Consider the following 20,799-nt stretch of genomic DNA (forward strand, 5'->3'; position numbering starts at 1 on the left):
GATGTGTTTTCCCGGGAAATGCAGTCACATGGCATTGCTTGACGCGAAAAAGACGACAACCCCCATCAATGGACGCTGGAGAGGTGAGATCAAGTGTTGTCCCGAAAATGCATGATAACTAAAATACACTGTGAAATATGAAAGTTAGTAAGATGTATGTTTACTTTAGTGGTTAAATTATTTTCTGTTAATGTTTTATTTCTCGATTGTATTTGAGTTTGATTCTCATTTGATTTTTTTTTTTTTTTGCAATAAGGAAAAAAACAGTTTATTGCTTATTTGTAATGAGCAAATAGAATTTTGTTATATTTCATATAATATCTCTTTAGATTCTACAATTTAATCAGTGGTAGCCTGTTTTTCTCAATTTTTGTAAAATATCAACAGTATGTATTGTAATTTGAAATAATTAATTTTCATTTTTTATTATTTGATGTCATTTTTAATTTTATGTAATACATTATTTACACTTTTTTTTTTTTAGTGGAACACAAAAGTATCCATGTTTTTTTATTTATCTTCACAGAGCTTTTTTGCACAATGACAGTACATAGACACTTTATAGTATTTTTTATTCTGTGTGTCAAGCTCCAAAGCAGACAAAATAGTCCATATGAATCTATCAGGTTACTGACTGAAAATCTGTAGCTTTTAAATTAACATGAATATGGATTGATATCAATCATCTGGTCACAATGGTTTTTGGCATCAATGATATTGCTGTTTTTTTTTTATCTAAATGCCTGTTTTAGACTGGTCACATGTGCTGTCACTGCATAGAGCTCTGTATTACATTTAAAGATAAACTTTAGTGTTCCACAGAAAAACACAACACAGGTTTGGAACAACATGAGGATTAGTACAATAATTATGTACATTTTTGGGTGAACAATTCCAGTAAGATCAAAAAGATTTTTCAAAATGCTTATTTAATCCATTCACCTTATATTTCTTTTTATTTCTTTTTTCCAGAAATAATGCTGAAAAGCAAAAGGCGTAAAACACCTCTGCAGGATGCAGAGGATCACATGACCCATAGAACTGATAAGCCTGGGCTTCAAGAGCAGTTCATCAGCAAATATAAAGGCAAGTATTTATGACTAACCATATACACCAGTGGTTCTCAAACTTTTTTCCCAGTGGGCCGCACAATGGTCCAAGTGCAAGTCTCACGGTCCGCATATAATTTACATATGACGTCACCAATGCAAACCAATCAGATTTAATGTTATGGTATTAGCAGATAATACTATTATTATACTTAGATGTTGCACACAATAAATAACAAATAAAAACTAACTTACTGACATTAGCTTTACAATAATAATCAGTAATGCTCAATGAACACACAAACTGTAGGCTATATACATCACTTTAAGTTGCTATTTAATTCTGTATGACTTTATGACTCTCTTCAACATTATCGCAATAGTCACCAAACAATCACATAAACGCCTTAATAAGCAAATATTACTCAGCTCTTTTTACAAACAACAATGAGTGCACTGTAGGCTAATTACAATCTCTGACGATATCAAGCTTTCTGTCATGTCGCAATCCTTGGCGCAGCATCGGATCCGCTAGCGCGCGGCCGAGTTGGGCTCATTCCAGCCGCGGGTGCGCTGATGCGGTTATTTTTACTGATTTAAAATACATCAATCAAACACATCGAATTCACAGTTCAGTCTTTTGAAATTGTAGGTTTTGCTTGTCAAGTACTTTACTACAGAGCAAACAGGAAGGCTGCCCATCTCGCTCATTAACAGCAAACTGATTCTTCCATTCTTCTTACCTTTACTGCTGATGCTGCGACTCTTCTTGTTTGCTTGTGTTCCTTCATTTTATCTTCCACATTTTGTTTTTCTCCTTTAATAACAAATTTGACCATTTTGAGGCTTAAATTTACAAAATTAATGGCTACTGTTTGAACTCTTCCTAAGCGCACACTTGTGTTTGTTTCGTTAACTGAGTGATTGCGTCATTATTCTACATTGGCTGATGTCTGAAAATAATAAATGCTCACCAAAATTATTTTATATGACAAATAAAGCATTATAGCTCATTTATATTTTTTTAATTCGCTTTAATTTAAATTTTAAAACAAAAATAAATTGTATGCTACTTTTTAAAATTATTATTATTATTGTGGTCGGCATATCGCGGGCCGCATTTACATTTGTGACGGGCCGCAGGTTGAGAACCACTGCTCCACACCCATTCAAACGCTTACTGCGCGTGAAGTGTCGCGTCACGCAACTCGCGCCCAATTACATCAAAAGTAGCCTAAATGCTCACTGGATGTCATGGCAACTGAATCACGGAGGAAAACTTTAAATATCTCGCCTTCGCTTTAATTTCGGACCATCTCCAAAAAGACATAAAACACTAAACAAATGATTTTGACATGCGTTTATCAAAGTAGGAAATCCAGACTTTTAATCCCTTACACACAATTACTGCTGTTGAAATACGAAATGGAGGCGGGTCCGGATTGAATCCCCTCCGCGCTTTGAGAAGTGCTGATATACACGAATGGTTAGGTCTTGATGTCATTAATGCAGAATAACCTGCTTTACAAATAAAGTCTTGTAGTTTAAAGGGTTAGTTCACTCAAAATTGAAGTTTCTGTCATTAATTACTCACCCTCATGTTGTTCCACACCTGTAAGACCTTCATTCATCTTCAGAACACAAATTAAGATATTTTTGATAAAATCTGATGGCTCGGTGAGACCTCTAAAGCAACTAAAGACATATTTAAAACAGTCATGTGACTACAGTGGTTCAACCTTAATGTTATGAAGTGATGAGAATATTTTTTTGTGCACAGAAAAACAAAATAACCACTTTATTCAATAATATCTAGTGATGGGTGATTTTGGGCACACAAAAAGTATTGAACTGCTGTAGTCACATGATCTGTTTTAAATATGTCTTTAGTAGCTTTCTGAACACTGAAAAAGGAAATGATTTTGCTCTCAATGCAGGCCTCACTGAGCCATTGAATTTTATCAAAAATATCTTAATTTGTGTTCTGAAGATGAATGAAGGTCTTACGGGTGTGAAACGACATGAGGGTGAGTAATTAATGACAGAAATTTATTTTTGGGTAAACTGAACATTTAGGTGGTTATTGGTTTGTGTGTAAACCAGGACAATGGATCATTTTTATAATAGGGTTAGTTCAAATAATGTCATTTATTACTCACCCTCATGCCGTTCCATACCCGTAAGACCTTCAATAAGGTGATTCTTTTTTTTGGAGCTATCAGTATATCGTTGTGCATGATCATGTACATGATCAATGTTTTTTTAATTTTTTTTTATTATTATTGGGTTTTGGTTAAATTCCTGAAGTAAGGGCTGCTTTTTCACTTTTTTTTTTTCTAAGACACAAAATATACATCAGTAATACCCTCTTGTGATTTAAAAAAAAAAAAGAAGCTTTTACTTTAAAGGTAGTTGCTAACAAGTGTCTAAATGGGAGACAGAGGTTGTCTGGGACATTAAAAATCATCACCTGAACAGATAAAGTCATCTACTCACTAGTCACTTTCACAGCCTCGTTGTGTTTAGAGGTAGATTTAGGGATGTACACTGTACACAACCATTCAAACATACATTATAAGAATGCAAAACATTATACTTATTAAACAGGGAGATGGATTTTTAAAGTTTTACAGTTCCTGGAGGCACATTTATCAACAACAACAAAAAAACTCTTTATCTAAAGCCAAAAACCATCCATAAACATCCATACACCACAAAGACAAACTATCCAGAAGCGATGCATGTTAAACACAGAATTTTCTTTTAAAAATATTGCAACACAGACACGTACTAGACGAGTTGTTGAAGCTTAATCATGAGGACGATGAAGTTTTGCAACTGTGGTGTATTTAATAGGCAAACTTAAGCTTAGTTTCTGCAGCAATACAAAAGCCAGTTAAAACAACATATAGGGTTTTAGTTGAGGGAACCAGGGGTGTGTGAACTACAAAAATACGTCATCGCTGCAGCACTCTATTCTAAACTATATAAAGCCAAGATAATATTGTTTATGTATGAAAGAGTATAAAAATTTTAACTGTATAATTTTAAGACTTTAAAGTATAATGTAATGTATAAAAAGCACAGCATACTTAGAAATTTGCCTGGCTGTTGACTATTTTCATTCAGCAATTTCCCTTTTACATATAATGTACATCATATGGCAGAGAACTTTAAGTAATGATCAAAATGATAGTTGACTTAATAAACTGCTGAATCTAATGCATTTCTCCTCTTCAGGGCGTGGAGTTTTCACCACTAGAGCTTTTTTCAGGGGTGATTTCGTTCTTGAATACAGAGGTGAACTTCTGAGTTCAGAGGAAAGTCTTGACCGAACTGAACACTACACTGAGGCCGAGAACGCGTTCCTGTTTGATTTTCAGTGGCGTGGCAGAAATTGGTGGTGAGTACAGACCTGTTGGATTGATGTAGTAGAGATGCTAAAACATCTGGAACTGAAAGATACTTAGGGTGTGTTCATGTTTGTAGTTTGGTTTGCTTTGTTCGTTTGGTCTGGGTCCACTTAGCATTTCTATCGTCGAACCTAAAGGCATAATGATATGTTCACAACCTGATTGGTGGGCTTTTATGACAGAACTTGCCGCACATGCTGTGTGCGTAGCCTACATATGGTGGTATTTTGACCAGCTGAGAACTTGTGAAGAGTTTATAAAATGTGTAAAAGTCAAAACAGCGGCAGGAATCCCTCCGGTTCTGACACCTGTACTGAACTGTTATGGGCAACATCACGACTATGAAGAGAAAAAACAGGTATGCATGAGCATTCTGTCCTTTTTAGGGTCTCATCTTCCTGTTTTTGTTTCGTTTAGATCTCTTTGGTCCGTGTTGCGTTCATATTTCAGTCGAACTGCTCCAGAGTTTGTTTGGAAGTGGACCAAGACCCATCTTTTCAGTAGTCTCTGTCCACTTGTTTAGTGTGCACCAGGGTTCAGATAGCAGTGTTCACACGTTCTAATGAATGCTGCTTTTCCACTACATGGTACGGCTCGGCACGGCCCCTTAATTTTTATGGACTTTTATACATGGACTTTCCATTGACTTCCATTATACAGCTGACAGACAGCAACGGTTTAAGTTAAAAATCGTAATTTGTGTTCTACTGAAGAAACAGTCACCTACATCATGGATGCGCTGGGGGTAAGCAGATAAACATTTCTATTTTTGGGTGAACTATCCCTTTAAATAGCACCACTTCGGTTGAGGTTCCAAACGTGCCATACTGATACTGAAATGTGACGTGTAAGCACTGAAGATCACTGATTTGTCAGAGAGTATAACAGCATCCGCAGAGACACTAGATTGGATTTACCACACCAGCTAGATTTAATTCTAGCGGGTTTGCTGCCTTGTGTTTTTTAATCGACTTGCTTTAAATGACCATCACATGCAACTTGAAAAAAGAAACGCCTCTATCGTGGTCAGTAGACGAGGTGGCAGCACAACTGTAATGATCAGACTATAATCCCAATCACTTTGAAGCGGTACTAACTGCAGTGGAAGAACAAACCGAGCGAGTTGAGTCGTACCGCACAGTGAGAAAGTGCCATAAAAGAGCAATGGCACCAGGGTTCATTTTAATCTAAACAAACATGCCAAGTGTGAACACACCCTTAATACTTAAAATTAACCATGAACTGACTTGAAGGCTGCTGAGTGCAGTTTCTTTGAGTCATCAATATTCGTTTTTAACCGTATTCCCAAAAGAGAACAAAATGGTGAATGTTAGATGCATTTGTCTGCTGAGAGGATGTTGCCATACACTATCCGATAGATCCGTGGTTCTCAGACCCTCCTCTCTGCAGATTCTGTTTGTCTCCTTAACCTGACACACTCGGTTGAGTTCATAGAGCTGTGTCCTGATGATCAGCTGATGGTCTGAATCAGGTAGATTAAAAACGAGACATACAACTTATGCAGAGCGGTGGGTTTCCAGGGCTTGAGTTCAGAACCACTTAAAAATAACTCTACTTGTCTAGCATATATAAGATTACAAGTATTGAGTAATAATTTTATGTCTTTATAGCATGGATGCATCTAAAGAAGATGGTTCCTTGGGAAGACTTGTAAATGATGAACACAGAAATCCTACTTGCAAAATGAGAACCCTTGAAGTGAGCAGTAAACCTCACCTGTGTCTCTTTGCTGTGCGAGACATTCTACCAGGAGAAGAAATCACCTACAATTACGGAGACTCAGACTGGCCATGGCGAGTCAAGGTACTATCAAAAAAATGATAGAAAGATTGATCAGTAATTCAGGATAATCTTTTACTATCTGATTAGTTACCATGTGATTGTGGTCTCATATTTCTCAAGCCTTTGAATCAAGCATCAACTGAATCCTCTGATAAAAAGCCATCCATCAGTTTGGGTCCGCAGAGATCGGTAAGTCCACTTTAAAACATCTGTATCATTATTCTATATTATTGTCTCTTTTGTGAGTAGTGTGTCTGGGTGTTAACAGAAGGAAAGGAGTGATAGATAAAGTTACTGTAGGACAGCTAGATTAATTACTGGTTTTTCTGTTCTATACAAACATTTCTGATTTTTATATTCACTGGTTCCTTTTCTGGCATCTAGCCCCATTGTGCTGCTCCTGTTTCTTCACCTGGATTGGACGAGGTGAACAGCAGTGGTCCACATAAGCAGTCAGGCAAAGCAAGAACATCAAGAAAAACGGTAACTGTCTCATAATGCAGCAACTATTAGATGATTTCTGGGAAAAACTGTTGATATTTGAAATCGACACCCAAACAACCACACCCCTCCCTTCATTGCTCCGCCCCCAAAATACTGAACACCCTATTCAACACAGGCAACTACTAACAGCTGGTGCACAGGTGTTCAACTAGAAAAGATCTTTATCGCTGGCAGACCGTAGGATGCATTAGAAGGTTTGTTTTTAGTTGATTGTAGGTGCGTGTCCACTTCATCCAGCACACTTTGTGTAAACGCTCCAAATGGTACAAAATAATATTTTGTCATTAGAAATGTAATTTCTGTGAAAAGAAATGTAAAAAGTTAAAGAGGTTCCTTCCTGGTCTGGAAGGAACCACTGCGGAGAAGCACAGTATCTGTGTGACTCTTCATAGACATAAACAGAGAGAAGTAGCTCCAGCTACAATGTTCTTTAGACACATGCAGTTATGTTTATTAACCGCTCAAGCACCAAAAGTTATGGAATGTAAATGTAGTCTTACTACCTTACTACCCACCTCTGCTAGTTACCTAGTTATTGTCACAATTTTATTTTCAATATTGTTAATGTACATTTTATGTTTGTTTAAAGGGTTAGTTCAAATAATGTCATTAATTACTCACCCTCATGTCATTCCACACCTTTAATTTTCAGAACACAAATTAAGATAATTTTAATTAAATCTGATGGCTCAGTGAGGCCTCCATTCAAAACAATGACATTTCCTCTCTCAAGATCCATTAATGTACTAAAAACACATTTAAATCAGTTCATGTGAGTACAGTGATTCAATATTAATATTATAAAGTGACGAGAATATTTTTGTGGACCAAAAAAACTAAATAACGACTTTTCGACAATATAGTGATGGGCCGATTTCAAAACACTGCTTTGGAGCTTTATGAATCCAAAGTCACGTGATTTCAGCATTTTAGCCGTTTGATAGGAGATCCGAGTCACTGATTCGATTTGTGAAGCTCTGAAGCAGTGTTTTGAAATCAGCCCATCACTATATTGTCAAAGTCGTTATTTTTTTTGTTTGGTGCACAAAAAGTATTCTTGTCACTTTATAATATTAATATTGAACCACTGTACTCACATGAACTGATTTAAATATGTTTTTAGTACATTAATGGATCTTGAAAGAGGAAATGTTATTGCATTGAATGCAGGCCTCACTGAGCCATCGGATTTAATCAAAAATATATTAATTTGTATTCTGAAGATTAACAAAGGTCTTACGGGTGTGGAACAATATGAGGGTGAGTAATTAATGACATTATTTTCATTTTTGGGTGAACTAACCCTTTATGCTAAATACTTCTTTATATATCCACAGAAGCGGTTTCAATCAAGACTGGCAAAATTAAGAAAACATCATGAAGATTGCTATGAACGTTTTAACAGAGCAGAAACTGAAAAGGAACGCAATAAGATTGCTAAAGTAAGATTGAGTAATATGTCAACATCATAACAATACTCTGTGATCAACACCTCAGTCCATTAACAGGCTAATTATTTTAATATTAATTAATAGTTTCTTTTGCTTGTAGACCTTATGTTTTTATTCAGATTATATTTTCAAACTGTTACAGTCATCCTTAGTTGTGTCCACAACTGATGCATCCTCTTCATCACCACCCTGTGCTGTGTCCACCTCTGTAATGACCTCATCAACGTCACCACCTCCTGCACCACCAACGTCACCTGCGCAGCCCTCGTCGTCCTCATCCTCGCCTGCGCAGCCCTCGTTGTCCTCATCCTCGCCTGCGCAGCTCTCGTCGACCTCCTCCTCTCCTGCGCAGCCCTCGTCGTCCTCATCCTCGCCTTCTCAGCCCTCGTCATCCTCATCCTCGCCTGCGCAGCCCTCATCATCCTCATCCAGCCCAGCACAGCCTCCATCTTCTCCTGCTCCACCCTTATCTTCACCCTGTGCTGTATCCACACCTGTGGTTCTCTCATCACAGATGTCTAAGACACTCTCATTAAGAGAGGTGGGTATCTTCATTTGCTCAATTATTGGGATGGTCTGGGTGTATTGGACTGGTAGGACTAAATTAAATATTATTTTTATTTGTTTGTATTTCTCCTCTTCCAGGTACCCTCTTTAAGGCTATCAAGAAAAAGACAGGTATGTGACTTGCCATGTAACTCTTTATACACTGCGTTCCAAATTATTATGCAAGAGACAAAACAGTAAGATTTCTGTACAATAAACATTCAGATTTTAGTTTTTCTAAGAAAATGTTTGTTTGTTTGTTTATTTATCCATGTCTTTTTAGATAACTGGTATCAATCTCAGACAAAATAATTTGCCAGGTCTATGGAAACCCTACTTAGAGGTTGTTCCACATTATTAAGCAAGTCAGAGTTCTCATGCAATATGAGGAGGAAGAACGATCTTTCTGAAGATGAAAAGCATGAAATGGTGCAATGTTGTGCAAAAGGCATGAAAACAACTAATATTGTGTGAAACTGAATGGAGATTATCAAATTATCATAAGATTTGTGAGTGATTTAGAGCACAGCAGAACTCGGTCAGATAAAGGCTTATTAATGAAAGTTCCTGTCAAAAAAATTAACTGTATTAAAAGGGCAGCTATAAAAAAGCCAGTGTTGAGCAGCAAACAGGTATTTGAAGCTTCTGGTGTCTCTGGAGTCTTGAGAAGCTCTCCATGCAGGCTGGCAGTTGTGCGTAAAGATGCATTTCAGCCACTCCAAACCAAACCTCACAAAGAGAAACATTAACAGTTGGTGAAGAAATACATTTTCAAACAGATTTATTGCTGTGATGTTTTTTTGCAGCATGGGATAGTGCATTGTACAAATAGTGCATTGTACTGTGCACTATCCTCCTTTTTATACCATAGCTGAAAATGAATTATTATGAACTCCACATATCTTGCAAAAGTCATTTTAATACCCTCCATCTCACTTTCTAGTATTCCAGCCCAAACAATCAGCCACCAGCTCCTTGCTGACATCGCAGTCTTGCTGGAACGTGGTGGCCATTCACCAACCATCCAGAAATCCATCCATTTAGACCATCCATTGTAGTACGGCATTAGTCAGTGAATAAAACTATTTAAAAATGAGTCTTCATGTATTTCTAAACCCACTGTAAATGTTTCTCTTTGTGAGGTTTGGTTTGGAGTGGCTGAAATGCATCTTTACGCACAACTGCCAGCCTGCATGGAGAGCTTCTTGAGACTCCAGAGACACCAGCAGCTTCAAATACCTGTTTGCTGCTCAACACTGGCTTTTTTATATAGCTGCCCTTTTAATACAGTTAATTTTTTTGACAGGAACTTTCCTCAACAAGCCTTTATCTGACTGAGTCCTGCTGTGCTCTAAATCACTCACAAATCTTATGATAATTTGATAATCTCCATTCAATTTCACACAATATTAGTTGTTTTCATGCCTTTTGCACAACATTGCACCATTTCATGCTTTTCATCTTCAGGAAGATCTTTCTTCCTCTCCATATTGCATGAGAACTGTGACTTGCTTAATAATGTGGAACAACCTCTAAGTAGGGTTTCCATAGACCTGGCAAATTATTTTGTCTGAGGTTGATACCAGTTATCTAAAAAGACATGGATAAATAAACAAACAAACATTTTCTTAGAAAAACTAAAATCTGAATGTTTATTGTACAGAAATCTTACTGATTTGTCTCTTGCATAATAATTTGGAACGCAGTGTATACTCAAATCATTTTCATAGTTATGACTTTACTTGCCTACAATCCAGGAAATGTAATTTTACGGGAACTGCTGCCATGCCCACTATGCTCACATACGATCTCTTCTGTTAGATTCTGGCAGTGGTATACTCATGTGATCACTAAAAAAGTAGTTGGAAAAAAACAACATTTGGAATTATTTGAGTAAGTGTTCATTTTTTTCTCATTCAGTATTCAGGAAGTGCCATCAGTGACTACAGCGATATCACAGACTACAGTGATGTTGACTACATACCAAAAATCAACTCTGATGAATCGGATGGTAGTTCTTCTGGACATGACATGGGTAAAAGTGCTTTGATGCATCCAAAATCACTCAAAGAGGCTGGTAGTTCATCTAATCAATTTGTGACGGCACCATCACCAAAAAAGATGAAATGCCAAACTAAAGAGACAAACACCTTGTCTGGTGATAAGACTTTTATTCAGTCCATGCCATCACCAAAGCAGGAATGCAAGACATACAAGAAGAAGCAGTATTGCCTTTATTGCTCTAAGCCATATTCAAAAATGGCAAGACATCTTGAATTTGTCCATCGCAACGAAGTGGAGGTTGTAAAGGCAGTAGCATATCCAAAAAATTCAAAGGAACGACAAGTCCAGTTAAACCACCTTAGAAAAAGGGGCAACTTTGCCCACAACACAGATGTTGTGAGACAAGGACATGGGGAGATGATTGCCTGTTACCGTCCAAAAAAAGGAAAAAGAGCCAAAGAATTTATTCACTGCATTTACTGCCAAGGGCTTTACAACAAGAGTAGCCTTTGGAAACATATCAAAACCTGTCCTCTGAAACCTAAAGATGATGAAGCCCAGGGCAGGAAAAGAGTTCGATCTCTGTGTGCTCTGAACACACCAGTTGGCTTAGAAGTAAGCACAGGTTTCAAGAAAGTACTATCCTTTATGAACTATGATGACGTTTCACGCGTAGTCCATTCCGACATATGCATCATGCAGCTGGGGCAGCACATGTTCAACAGGATGGGGTCTGATGTGACCAGACATGACTACATCAGGCAGAAGATGAGAGAAGTTGGCAGACTTCTTCTTGAAGCAAGGAAGTTTACACCACTGAGAACAATGGTAGACTTCATCATACCAGCAAACTTCAAACATGTCATAGCAGCTGTTAAAGTTGTATCTGGCTACGATGAAGAGAAAAACTTCTACCGTATTCCTTCTTTAGCTCTCAAACTTGGGCATTCTTTAAACAAGATCTGTAGCATTGTTGAGAGCAACGCCATGATGTATGGAGATCATGACCGTGCTGAGTGTGCTCGAGACTTCAGGAAAATACACCAGGCAAGGTGGAATGAGTACATTTCTGCTGGTGCTATAACTACTTTGAAAGAAGCCAAGTGGAACACACCACAGATCATTCCTTTCACTCAGGACGTCAAAGTCCTACATGCACATCTTGACAAGAAACACAATGAGCTCCTAAGTAAGCTCAGAACTTGCCCTTCTGCTGACAGCTATGCTGCTCTAGCCAAAGTCACGCTGTCCCAGGTCATCCTGTTCAACAGAAGAAGAGAAGGTGAGGTGTCCCGGATGCTTTTGTCAGCTTTTAAAAGCAGGGATTCTTCTGAGCTACACAAAGACATCGCCATCTGTCTGTCTGAGTTTGAGAGGAAGCTGTGCCTGCACTTCACCAGAGTTGAGATCCGTGGTAAACGGGGGAGAAAGGTTCCTGTGCTCCTCAAGCCTTCGATGGTTACTGCCATGGAGCTGCTCGTTGAAACACGTGAGGTTTGTGGCGTTCCAGCAGAGAATCCCTTTATGTTTGCCAGATGTGGAGCGATGTCTGCCTACAGAGGAGGAGAGTGCATCAATAAAGCTGCTTGTGAATGTGGCATAAAGAATCCCGAAGCGCTGTCATCAACCAGGCTCAGGAAACACATAGCAACCATGTCGAAAGTTCTGAACCTTGATGAGAATGAAGCAGACCAGCTGGCTGATTTCCTTGGTCACGATATTAGAATCCACAGACAGTATTACCGGTTACCAGAGGGGACACTGCAGCTGGCAAAAATGAGTAAAGTCCTAATGGCCATGGAGAAAGGAACACTGTCTGACTTCAAAGGAAAGAAACTTGACGACATTGAAATTGACCCAAATGGTATGAGTATACTTGGACGGTCTGTGTGTGTCTGTGCTGTATATATTTGCAAAAAACTGTACATTATCATATGTTACAGATGCTAAGTATAATCAATAAACTGTTGATTTTTTTTATTTTTTTTTTATCAACTGTTTAGAGCAACTTGAGGCTCAAGGTGATTCCATGTCAAGTGATGAGGAGGATTACAGTGACGTATCTCAGACAACCGCACCAGCAGAGACTGATCCACCTGTTCAATCTGATCAATCTGTTTCACAAGAGGATCAAGGTAAGAAAAATCTCTAAACTACACGCACAATAATCATCAAATAACCATAAATTAGCTCCAAGCAGCAATATCCATCCAAGGGCTTTTCAAAATTCAGAAAAATCTACACATTAGGACATATGTATGATTTGGTCATACTCACTGATTTAGTTGTTATGAGAATTACATTTTTAATTATTCCATAGGTTCTTCAAACGCTCCAAAAAAGAAATGGGAGGACAATGAGGTAAAAGCAGTAGAGAGACACATGATGAAGTTCATCAAGACATGCAAAGTTCCTGGTAAGCAAGACTGTGAAAGATGCATTCACGCAGAGCCAGAAGCTTTGAAGCAGCGAACATGGACTGGTGTGAAAAATTATGTGCGGAACAGGATCACGACTCTTAAAAGAAAGGGTGGTTTGTGAGGAGGCACAAACACAAAAACACTTCAGTGCCTTTTATAACTTCTTTACTGTAAAAAAATAAATATATAATATATAAAAATACTGTAAAAATATAATATGATGTGGAAAGTGTTAAAAGTATTATTTGACTTATTTGTCTGAAGAGAGTGGCTCAACTAGCGACCAGCTCATTGAAGGTGCTGTACATTAACGTTGTTAGCAAAAGACTGTACTGCGATGTTACATAAACTAATCAAAAATAATCTGTACCATTTATCCCAAGTAAAATAATCCCATATTAGCTCTTATAAATATATTTTACATGCCATCTTAACACTTTGCACATCATTCTCTTTTTGTAATAAATGGAGGAAAATTAAAAGAAATTAGGATAAAGGTGTAGAAATTGTTTTGAGGATGGAATGAATCAGAATATCAAGAAAGTAAGAAGGAGTATAAGAACACTAATGAAGACAGAATAGTTCATTTTCAATGTTCTGTTTTCATTGTTCAGTTACAATGAAGTTCGATGGAATGTCACTAAACTTTCTATATGTCATAAATATAAAGGATGAGGTAAAGGGGATAAGGGGGAGGAGCGAATGTAAAGGTTGTGAAAAGAGGGAGGAGCGAATGTAAAGGTTGTGAAAAGAGGGAGGAGCGAATGTAAAGGTTGTGGGAAAGAGGGAGGAGCGAATGTAAAGGGGATGAAAAGAGGGAGGAGCGAATGTAAAGGGAATGAAAAGAGGGAGGAGCGAATGTAAAGGGAATGAAAAGAGGGAGGAGCGAATGTAAAGGGAATGAAAAGAGGGAGGAGCGAATGTAAAGGGGATGAAGAGGGAGGAGCGAATGTAAAGGTTGTGAAAAGAGGGAGGAGCGAATGTAAAGGGGATGAAAAGAGGGAGGACCGAATGTAAAGATTGTGAAAAGAGGGAGGAGCGAATGTAAAGGGGATGAAAAGAGGGAGGAGCGAATGTAAAGGTTGTGAAAAGAGGGAGGAGTGAATGTAAAGGTTGTGAAAAGAGGGAGGAGCGAATGTAAAGGTTGTGAAAGAGGGAGGGGCGAACGTAAAGGGGATGAAAAGAGGGAGGAGCGAATGTAAAGATTGTGAAAAGAGGGAGGAGCGAATGTAAAGGGATGAAAAGAGGGAGGAGTGAATGTAAAGATTGTGAAAAGAGGGAGGAGCGAATGTAAAGGTTGTGAAAAGAGGGAGGAGCGAATGTAAAGATTGTGAAAAGAGGGAGGAGCGAATGTAAAGGTTGTGAAAAGAGGGAGGAGCGAATGTAAAGGGGATGAAAAGAGGGAGGAGTGAATGTAAAGGTTGTGAAAAGAGGGAGGAGCGAATGTAAAGGGGATGAAAAGAGGGAGGAGCGAATGTAAAGGTTGTGAAAAGAGGGAGGAGCGAATGTAAAAGGGATGAAGAGAGGGAGGAGCGAATGTAAAGGTTGTGAAAAGAGGGAGGAGCGAATGTAAAAGGGATGAAGAGAGGGAGGAGCGAATGTAAAAGGGATGAAGAGAGGGAGGAGCGAATGTAAAGGTTGTGAAAAGAGGGAGGAGCGAATGTAAAAGGGATGAAGAGAGGGAGGAGCGAATGTAAAAGGGATGAAGAGAGGGAGGAGCGAATGTAAAGGTTGTGGAAAGGGGAGGAGTGAATGTAAAGGGGATGAAAAGAGGGAGGAGCGAATGTAAAGGTTGTGAGAAGAGCGAGTGAATGTAAAGGGAAGGAGGAGGGTGAAGGTAAAGGAGGAAGTAGAGAGATTTTAAAGATGGGTGAATGGAGGAAGTACGGAAGCCTCCAAGTTAGTGCTAGTTTTGCATTTTCATTGTTGTCCTTTGTAAATTGTTTTTTTTTCTTATCTTTTTTAATTTCTGTTATTCGCCACAATGTGTTGTTATTGTTAATATTAAAGACTCATTTAATCAGTTTGTCTCACTAGAGTCCTCAAAGAGTCATTTTATCGGATTTTGTCTCACTAGAGTCCTCAAAGAGTCATTTTATCGGATTTTGTGTATGACTAGAGTCCCCAAAGAGTCATTTTATCAGAGTGTGTGTCTCACTAGAGTCCCCAAAGAGTCATTTTATCAGATTTTGTGTATCACTAGAGTCCCCAAAAAGTCATTTTATCGGATTTGTGTCTCACTAGAGTCCCCAAAGAGTCATTTTATCGGAGTGTGTGTATGACTAGAGTCCTCAAAGAGTCATTTTATCAGATTTTGTGTATCACTAGAGTCCTCAAAGAGTCATTTTATCAGATTTTGTGTATCACTAGAGTCCTCAAAGAGTCATTTTATCAGATTTTGTGTATGACTAGAGTCCTCAAAGAGTCATTTTATCAGATTTTGTGTATCACTAGAGTCCTCAAAGAGTCATTTTATCAGATTTTGTGTATGACTAGAGTCCTCAAAGAGTCATTTTATCAGATTTTGTGTATGACTAGAGTCCTCAAAGAGTCATTTTATCAGATTTTGTGTATCACTAGAGTCCTCAAAGAGTCATTTTATCGGATTTTGTGTATCACTAGAGTCCCCAAAGAGTCATTTTATCGGATTTTGTGTATCACTAGAGTCCCCAAAGAGTCATTTTATCGGATTTTGTGTATCACTAGAGTCCCCAAAGAGTCATTTTATCGGAGTGTGTGTGTCACTATTTTTATTCATATAGTTTTTTTGACTATTATTACATTTTGCAGAAAACATGCCTAATGTCTTAAGGCCCCAGTGAGTAGCCAGAGATGACACTGGTGAGGAAAACATCTTAAGATGTTTTTGGGGTAATGATTATTTGCAGTCAATGCTAAATTAACTAGAAGGATGCAGGCAGTGGTCAGGGAAGTGTTCTCTGCCTTGAAGTCAAGACAACTTTATTTCTAAGGTGTGTTTATACTATACAGTTCATTTCAAAACACCTTCACACATAAAATAACTGTTGCAAATTTTAACAATTGACATGATTTGTATTCCATTTGTAAAACAGTTCTGCAGAAGACAATAATTTCATTATTCAGCTTAATTCAGTACATCTTTTGTTCTCTGATAGTCAATACAGTCGAATCAATAATATTTCTGAATGTTAATTGTCATTTCCCAACTGAGCAATCCAAAGGCACTTGATCTCAAGCTGCAAATCAAATGAAAATGTATGCTACCCATTTTCAGTGCTCTTGAAGAAGTTAAAAAGCCCAGTTTAGTCTCTCACACTAGTTTCTCTGCTCTAGCTTGATTCCAGTACCCAGTATTGAAACTTTGAATTATAATATTCCACTTCTATGACTTCTTAGGATAAATAACTTATAAAATTACAAGTTACAACAAAGTCCTGAAAGTGTACCTTAACCAGAGTCTGTGTATCTCCACAGTCCTCAAAGGATGACTAGATCAGAGTTTGTGTATGTCCCCAAATTGGACATATAAAATACTGTCCCCAATGTGAAGGTAAAGTGTCAGGTCTTTAAGGAAGTGTTTTATTGATAAAATCAAGTGATATCTGTAATAACGGCTTCTCCAGAAGCGCAGTGATGTCTTTCTTTAGTCTCTAGACCCTTCAGAAAGGGTAGTCCCTAAAGGTAGGGTATCCAGTCATACGTCCTCACATTGTAGTTAAGTAGGTATGTGTGTGTGTGTGTGTGTGTGTGTGTGTGTGTGTGTGTGTGTGTGTGTGTGTGTGTGTGTACTTTTGTTTATATTACATTGTGGGGACCAAATGTCCCCATGATGTAATATAAACCTGAGTTCACCTACATCGTGGGGACCAGCCAGCGGTCCCCACAATGTAAATGGGTTTATAAATCATATAGAATGAGTTTTTGTGAAAAAGTAAAAGTTTGCACAGTTTCCTGTGAGGGTTAGGTTTAGGGGTAGGGGCAGGGTAGGGGGATAGAATGTACAGTTTGTTCAGTGTAAAATGCATTGAAGTCTATGGAAAGTCCCCACAATTCACAAAAACAAACGTGTGTGTGTGTGTGTGTGTGTGTGTGTGTGTGTGTGTGTGTGTGTGTGTGTGTGTGTGTGTGTGTGTGTGTGTGTGTGTGTGTGTGTATTGGGATTTGGCTTGGTTTATGGTGGGCCTGCTAAATTTTGATCCTGTGCAGACCTTACACTGAGCTCAAGACTACCTGTAGGAGTTGGCCTGAGTTCGGTTGCAGTGATTCACTTGAATCTGAAAGCATCTTGCACTCAGGTTGTTCACGAAGTAAATTAACCTGCGCATGCATTTTAGCTGATGACGACGTCATCATTAGTTCAACAAAACACATTTAGGGGATGACAGTGATGATGATTTACATTGGATACAAGTGAGAGTGAGCGTGTAGTGTAATCATGCAGAGTGAGTGAAATCTGAGCGGCAGATGAATGACTCACAATCAGCTCTCTCCACAAAAGAGTCTGTTTGTGAACAGCGGTCATTCACTCTGCTGCGCATAATAGCCCCAATTTAATTAAAAAAAGAAAAAACTACATACTGACACACGTTCTGTTTTCTATTATGCACCATTCACTTTAGTGAGGATGTAAGATGAACGCAAATGCACCAGGGTTCAATTGAATCAAGTGAGTGTGAAGCCAGACCATCACCGGGAACAATCGCACTCGGATTCAGACCTCAGCAAACGTGCCCAGTGTGAAAGCCCCCCTAGTCACAGGTAGTCTGCAAAACATCATAAACCATCTTGACTTTGTTTCATTCCATTCCACAGATGTATCAAGATACTGACTTTCCAATGCTGGACCAGGGAACCGAGATCTTTAAGACTCTTCACTACCTCAGCACCCTGATCCACAGCATAAAGAACCCGCTGGGCACGCAGGAGAATCCAGCCAGAATGTGCAGAGATCTGTTCGAATGCGAGCAGAAGTTGAATGATGGTGAGTAGATTATATTCATTGTAAATGTCATTGTTTTAGCTGTGTGACATTCACTATAGCTACATTAACACAACCTATTATGTAAAATAATAAAAGTAGCTAATAGCCAGTTGCAGTTGTAGTTTGTCATGTATGATAGGAATGAATAGGATAGGAACGGACTCATTCATTCTATTTTTATCTTGTTTCTTCACTAAAGGCACTTATTGGATAGATCCTAACCTGGGCTGCTCCTCTGACAATATTGAAGTGACATGCAACTTCACCAACGGAGGTCAAACCTGCCTAAAGCCAGTCGCTGTGTCCAAGGTCTTTAAAGCCGGCAACCAACCATAGAACATTATGAGAATCTGAACCCACAGATTTCTCTAGAATTTAAATGGCCATATTTCAAGAAGCTCTGGTTTTGTGTCCATTTCTCTACAGAATAGTTGACTCAGAAGTGAAAATCTGTCAGCATTTCTTCCCCCACATGTTGTTCCATTGTTCTAATATATCGAATATATTCTTATTTCTTTCCTAAAGTTGGAGACTGGAGTAAGTCTAATCCAGATGAACTTCATCCACCTCCTGAGCTCAGAGGCTGTGCAGATCATCACCATCCACTGCCTGAACGTCTCTGTTTGGGCAGCAGGGGACTCCAAAACACCTTCATCTAGCGCAGTGTACTTTAAAGCCTGGAACGGACAGATAATCGAGTCTGGGGGATTCGTCGAGCCTGATCTGATAAAGGACGAGTGCTGGGTATGCATAAATTAATGCAGGGTTTTCCCAAACGAGGGTTTGTGAGGAAACTGCAGGGTGTTTGTGAGCTGATGAAAAGCTAAAATGAAAGTATATAAATGGGACTTTACAATAATCGCGATATAGCTTTGTGCTATTATCAAATAAAAGGCTTTAATTTGATTAAAAATCTATATAGTCTGATGCACTGCGTGTTTCAGTGTGAAGCACAGCACTGTATTTATTATGTGTCTCAGAGCGGCTCAGTTCACACACAGTAAATGCACCAACTCCATCTCTGCATGTTCTGCGATTTTAACGTTAATTTGGGAAAGCAACAAGTGCTATTGTTTACTTTATTTACACATTTGATTAATTTCCAACACTTCTGACGTTTACAGAATTTCACCAGTATTCTGCCAAAGAAGAAGCTTGAGGATTTGAAATGTTAAAAGCTCTTTAGCTCTTTGAATTGTAACTTGCAATGTAAAAAATATTATAATTATTCACATATATATTTTTTAAAGTACGACTGATTTACAACAGTAATATATTTCTGTCTTCATTTCATAATTAAAGTTAAAAAGTAATTTTTATTATCATTATCATTCAATTTGATTGAAAGGTTCTTAACATTAGTGTAAATGTAATGTGAACTGAGATTTGAGTCCACTTTAAAGCTACTAAGTCAAAATAAAATACAAATAAAAAGATTAGGCTTCACTTGCATGTCATGTGACCATTAATCAAGATCAAAGAAATGTGAACATGTGAATGTGTTATATAATTGAAATATTAACATAAAATCTTATGGGGTACTTAAAGTAAATATGTTAAAGGGGTGGTTGATTATGATTTCACTTTTTTGACTTTGATTAGTGTGTAATGTTGCTTTTTGAGCATAAACAACATCTGCAAAATTATGACACTCAAAGGTCAATGCAAAGGGAGATATTTTATTTTAAAGAATTCTCTGTTTAAAGGGTTAGTTCACATAAAAATGAAAATTCTGTCATTAATTACTCACCCTCATGTCGTTCCACACCCGTAAGACCTTCGTTCATCTTCGGAACACAAATTAAGATATTTTTTATGAAATCCGAGAGGTATATGACTCGTCCATAGACAGCAATATAATCACCACTTTCAAGGTCCAGAAAGGTACAAAAGACATCGTTAAAAATAGTCAACGTGACTACAGTGGTTCAACCTTAATTTTATGAAGTGACGAGAATACTTTTTGTGTACAAAAACAAAACAAAAATAACAAATTTATTTCATCAAATATATTTGTGTTCCGAAGATGAACAAAGGTCTTAAAGGTTTGGAATGACTTTTTTTTTTATTTTTGGGTAAACTAACCCATTAAGGACTACAACAAACGGCTAGTAGGGACTACAACAAGCTTCTTCCTGGGTTAGAGACATCACTAACCCTAAAATTGACATAAACCCTGCCCCCAAGAGCACGCAACAAAGGGGGTGTGGCCATGTTGGGCTGCTTTAGAGAAGAGGAAGAGTTGTTGTAGTAGAGTTTTGTTGCCATGCTGTCATTTTACGCCAGACTGCTTCACAAACAAGGGTCAATTCAATGCTGGATTTGCACAAAATATTAAAATGTCGGCACATGCTAGTCAATGAGTTGAATCAACTCCACAGCAACTACATACATTTATCCACTAACCGTTCAGAAACGTCCAGATGCATTCCATAAGTTGTAACTTCTTCCTGAGTCTCTCCATTAGTGTTTGACACCAGTTTAAACAATGTAAGGCTGAAAACAGTTGCTGACAATCCTCATTTTGGCTGCATGTGAGATTCTCCAGCTTTGTTGTTGTTCAGCAACCTAAGAGTGAGCTGTTAAAGCTCCGCCCTCTTCTGGAAAGCGGCCAGCAGCTCATTTGCATGTACAGGTGCCCTTGAT

At 38.2% G+C, this 20,799-nt stretch overlaps 2 protein-coding genes across 7 annotated transcripts in view; both read left to right on the plus strand.

The window, feature by feature from the left end:
• The window catches only part of col27a1b (collagen, type XXVII, alpha 1b), a 147,777-nt gene that overhangs the window by 123,968 nt on the left and 3,010 nt on the right, over nt 1-20,799 (plus strand). For 2 of the 6 annotated variants that reach the window (XM_067405535.1, XM_067405536.1), the window contains 3 exons: nt 17,985-18,153; nt 18,353-18,462; nt 18,679-18,897. In XM_067405535.1, the coding sequence (XP_067261636.1) occupies nt 17,985-18,153; nt 18,353-18,462; nt 18,679-18,897 (498 nt within the window). Of the gene's footprint in view, nt 1-17,984; nt 18,154-18,352; nt 18,463-18,678; nt 18,898-19,277; nt 19,410-20,799 lie in introns of those variants that run through there. The other 4 variants (XM_067405537.1, XR_010896852.1, XM_067405538.1 and 1 more) reach the window with 4 other exon arrangements.
• LOC137033571 (uncharacterized) lies at nt 963-14,549 on the plus strand. The gene is made up of 11 exons (XM_067405540.1): nt 963-1,086; nt 4,290-4,452; nt 6,094-6,286; nt 6,386-6,454; nt 6,650-6,748; nt 8,107-8,211; nt 8,363-8,761; nt 8,866-8,898; nt 10,687-12,634; nt 12,774-12,905; nt 13,091-14,549. The coding sequence occupies exons 1-11, from the start codon at nt 978-980 to the stop codon at nt 13,309-13,311; spliced, it is 3,471 nt and encodes a 1,156-aa protein (XP_067261641.1). The 5' UTR covers nt 963-977; the 3' UTR covers nt 13,312-14,549.

This window comes from Chanodichthys erythropterus, chromosome 13, assembly GCF_024489055.1.
Source record: "Chanodichthys erythropterus isolate Z2021 chromosome 13, ASM2448905v1, whole genome shotgun sequence".
Classification (NCBI taxonomy): domain Eukaryota; kingdom Metazoa; phylum Chordata; class Actinopteri; order Cypriniformes; family Xenocyprididae; genus Chanodichthys; species Chanodichthys erythropterus.

Excerpts from the sequence above, each read along its gene's own strand:
- LOC137033571 (XM_067405540.1), top strand. The coding sequence starts at position 978 with ATGCTGAAAAGCAAAAGGCGTAAAACACCTCTGCAGGATGCAGAGGAT. Across the intron at positions 4,453-6,093 it reads TGGCGTGGCAGAAATTGGTG|CATGGATGCATCTAAAGAAG; the intron begins GTGAGTACAGAC and ends ATGTCTTTATAG. Across the intron at positions 8,212-8,362 it reads AACGCAATAAGATTGCTAAA|TCATCCTTAGTTGTGTCCAC; the intron begins GTAAGATTGAGT and ends AAACTGTTACAG.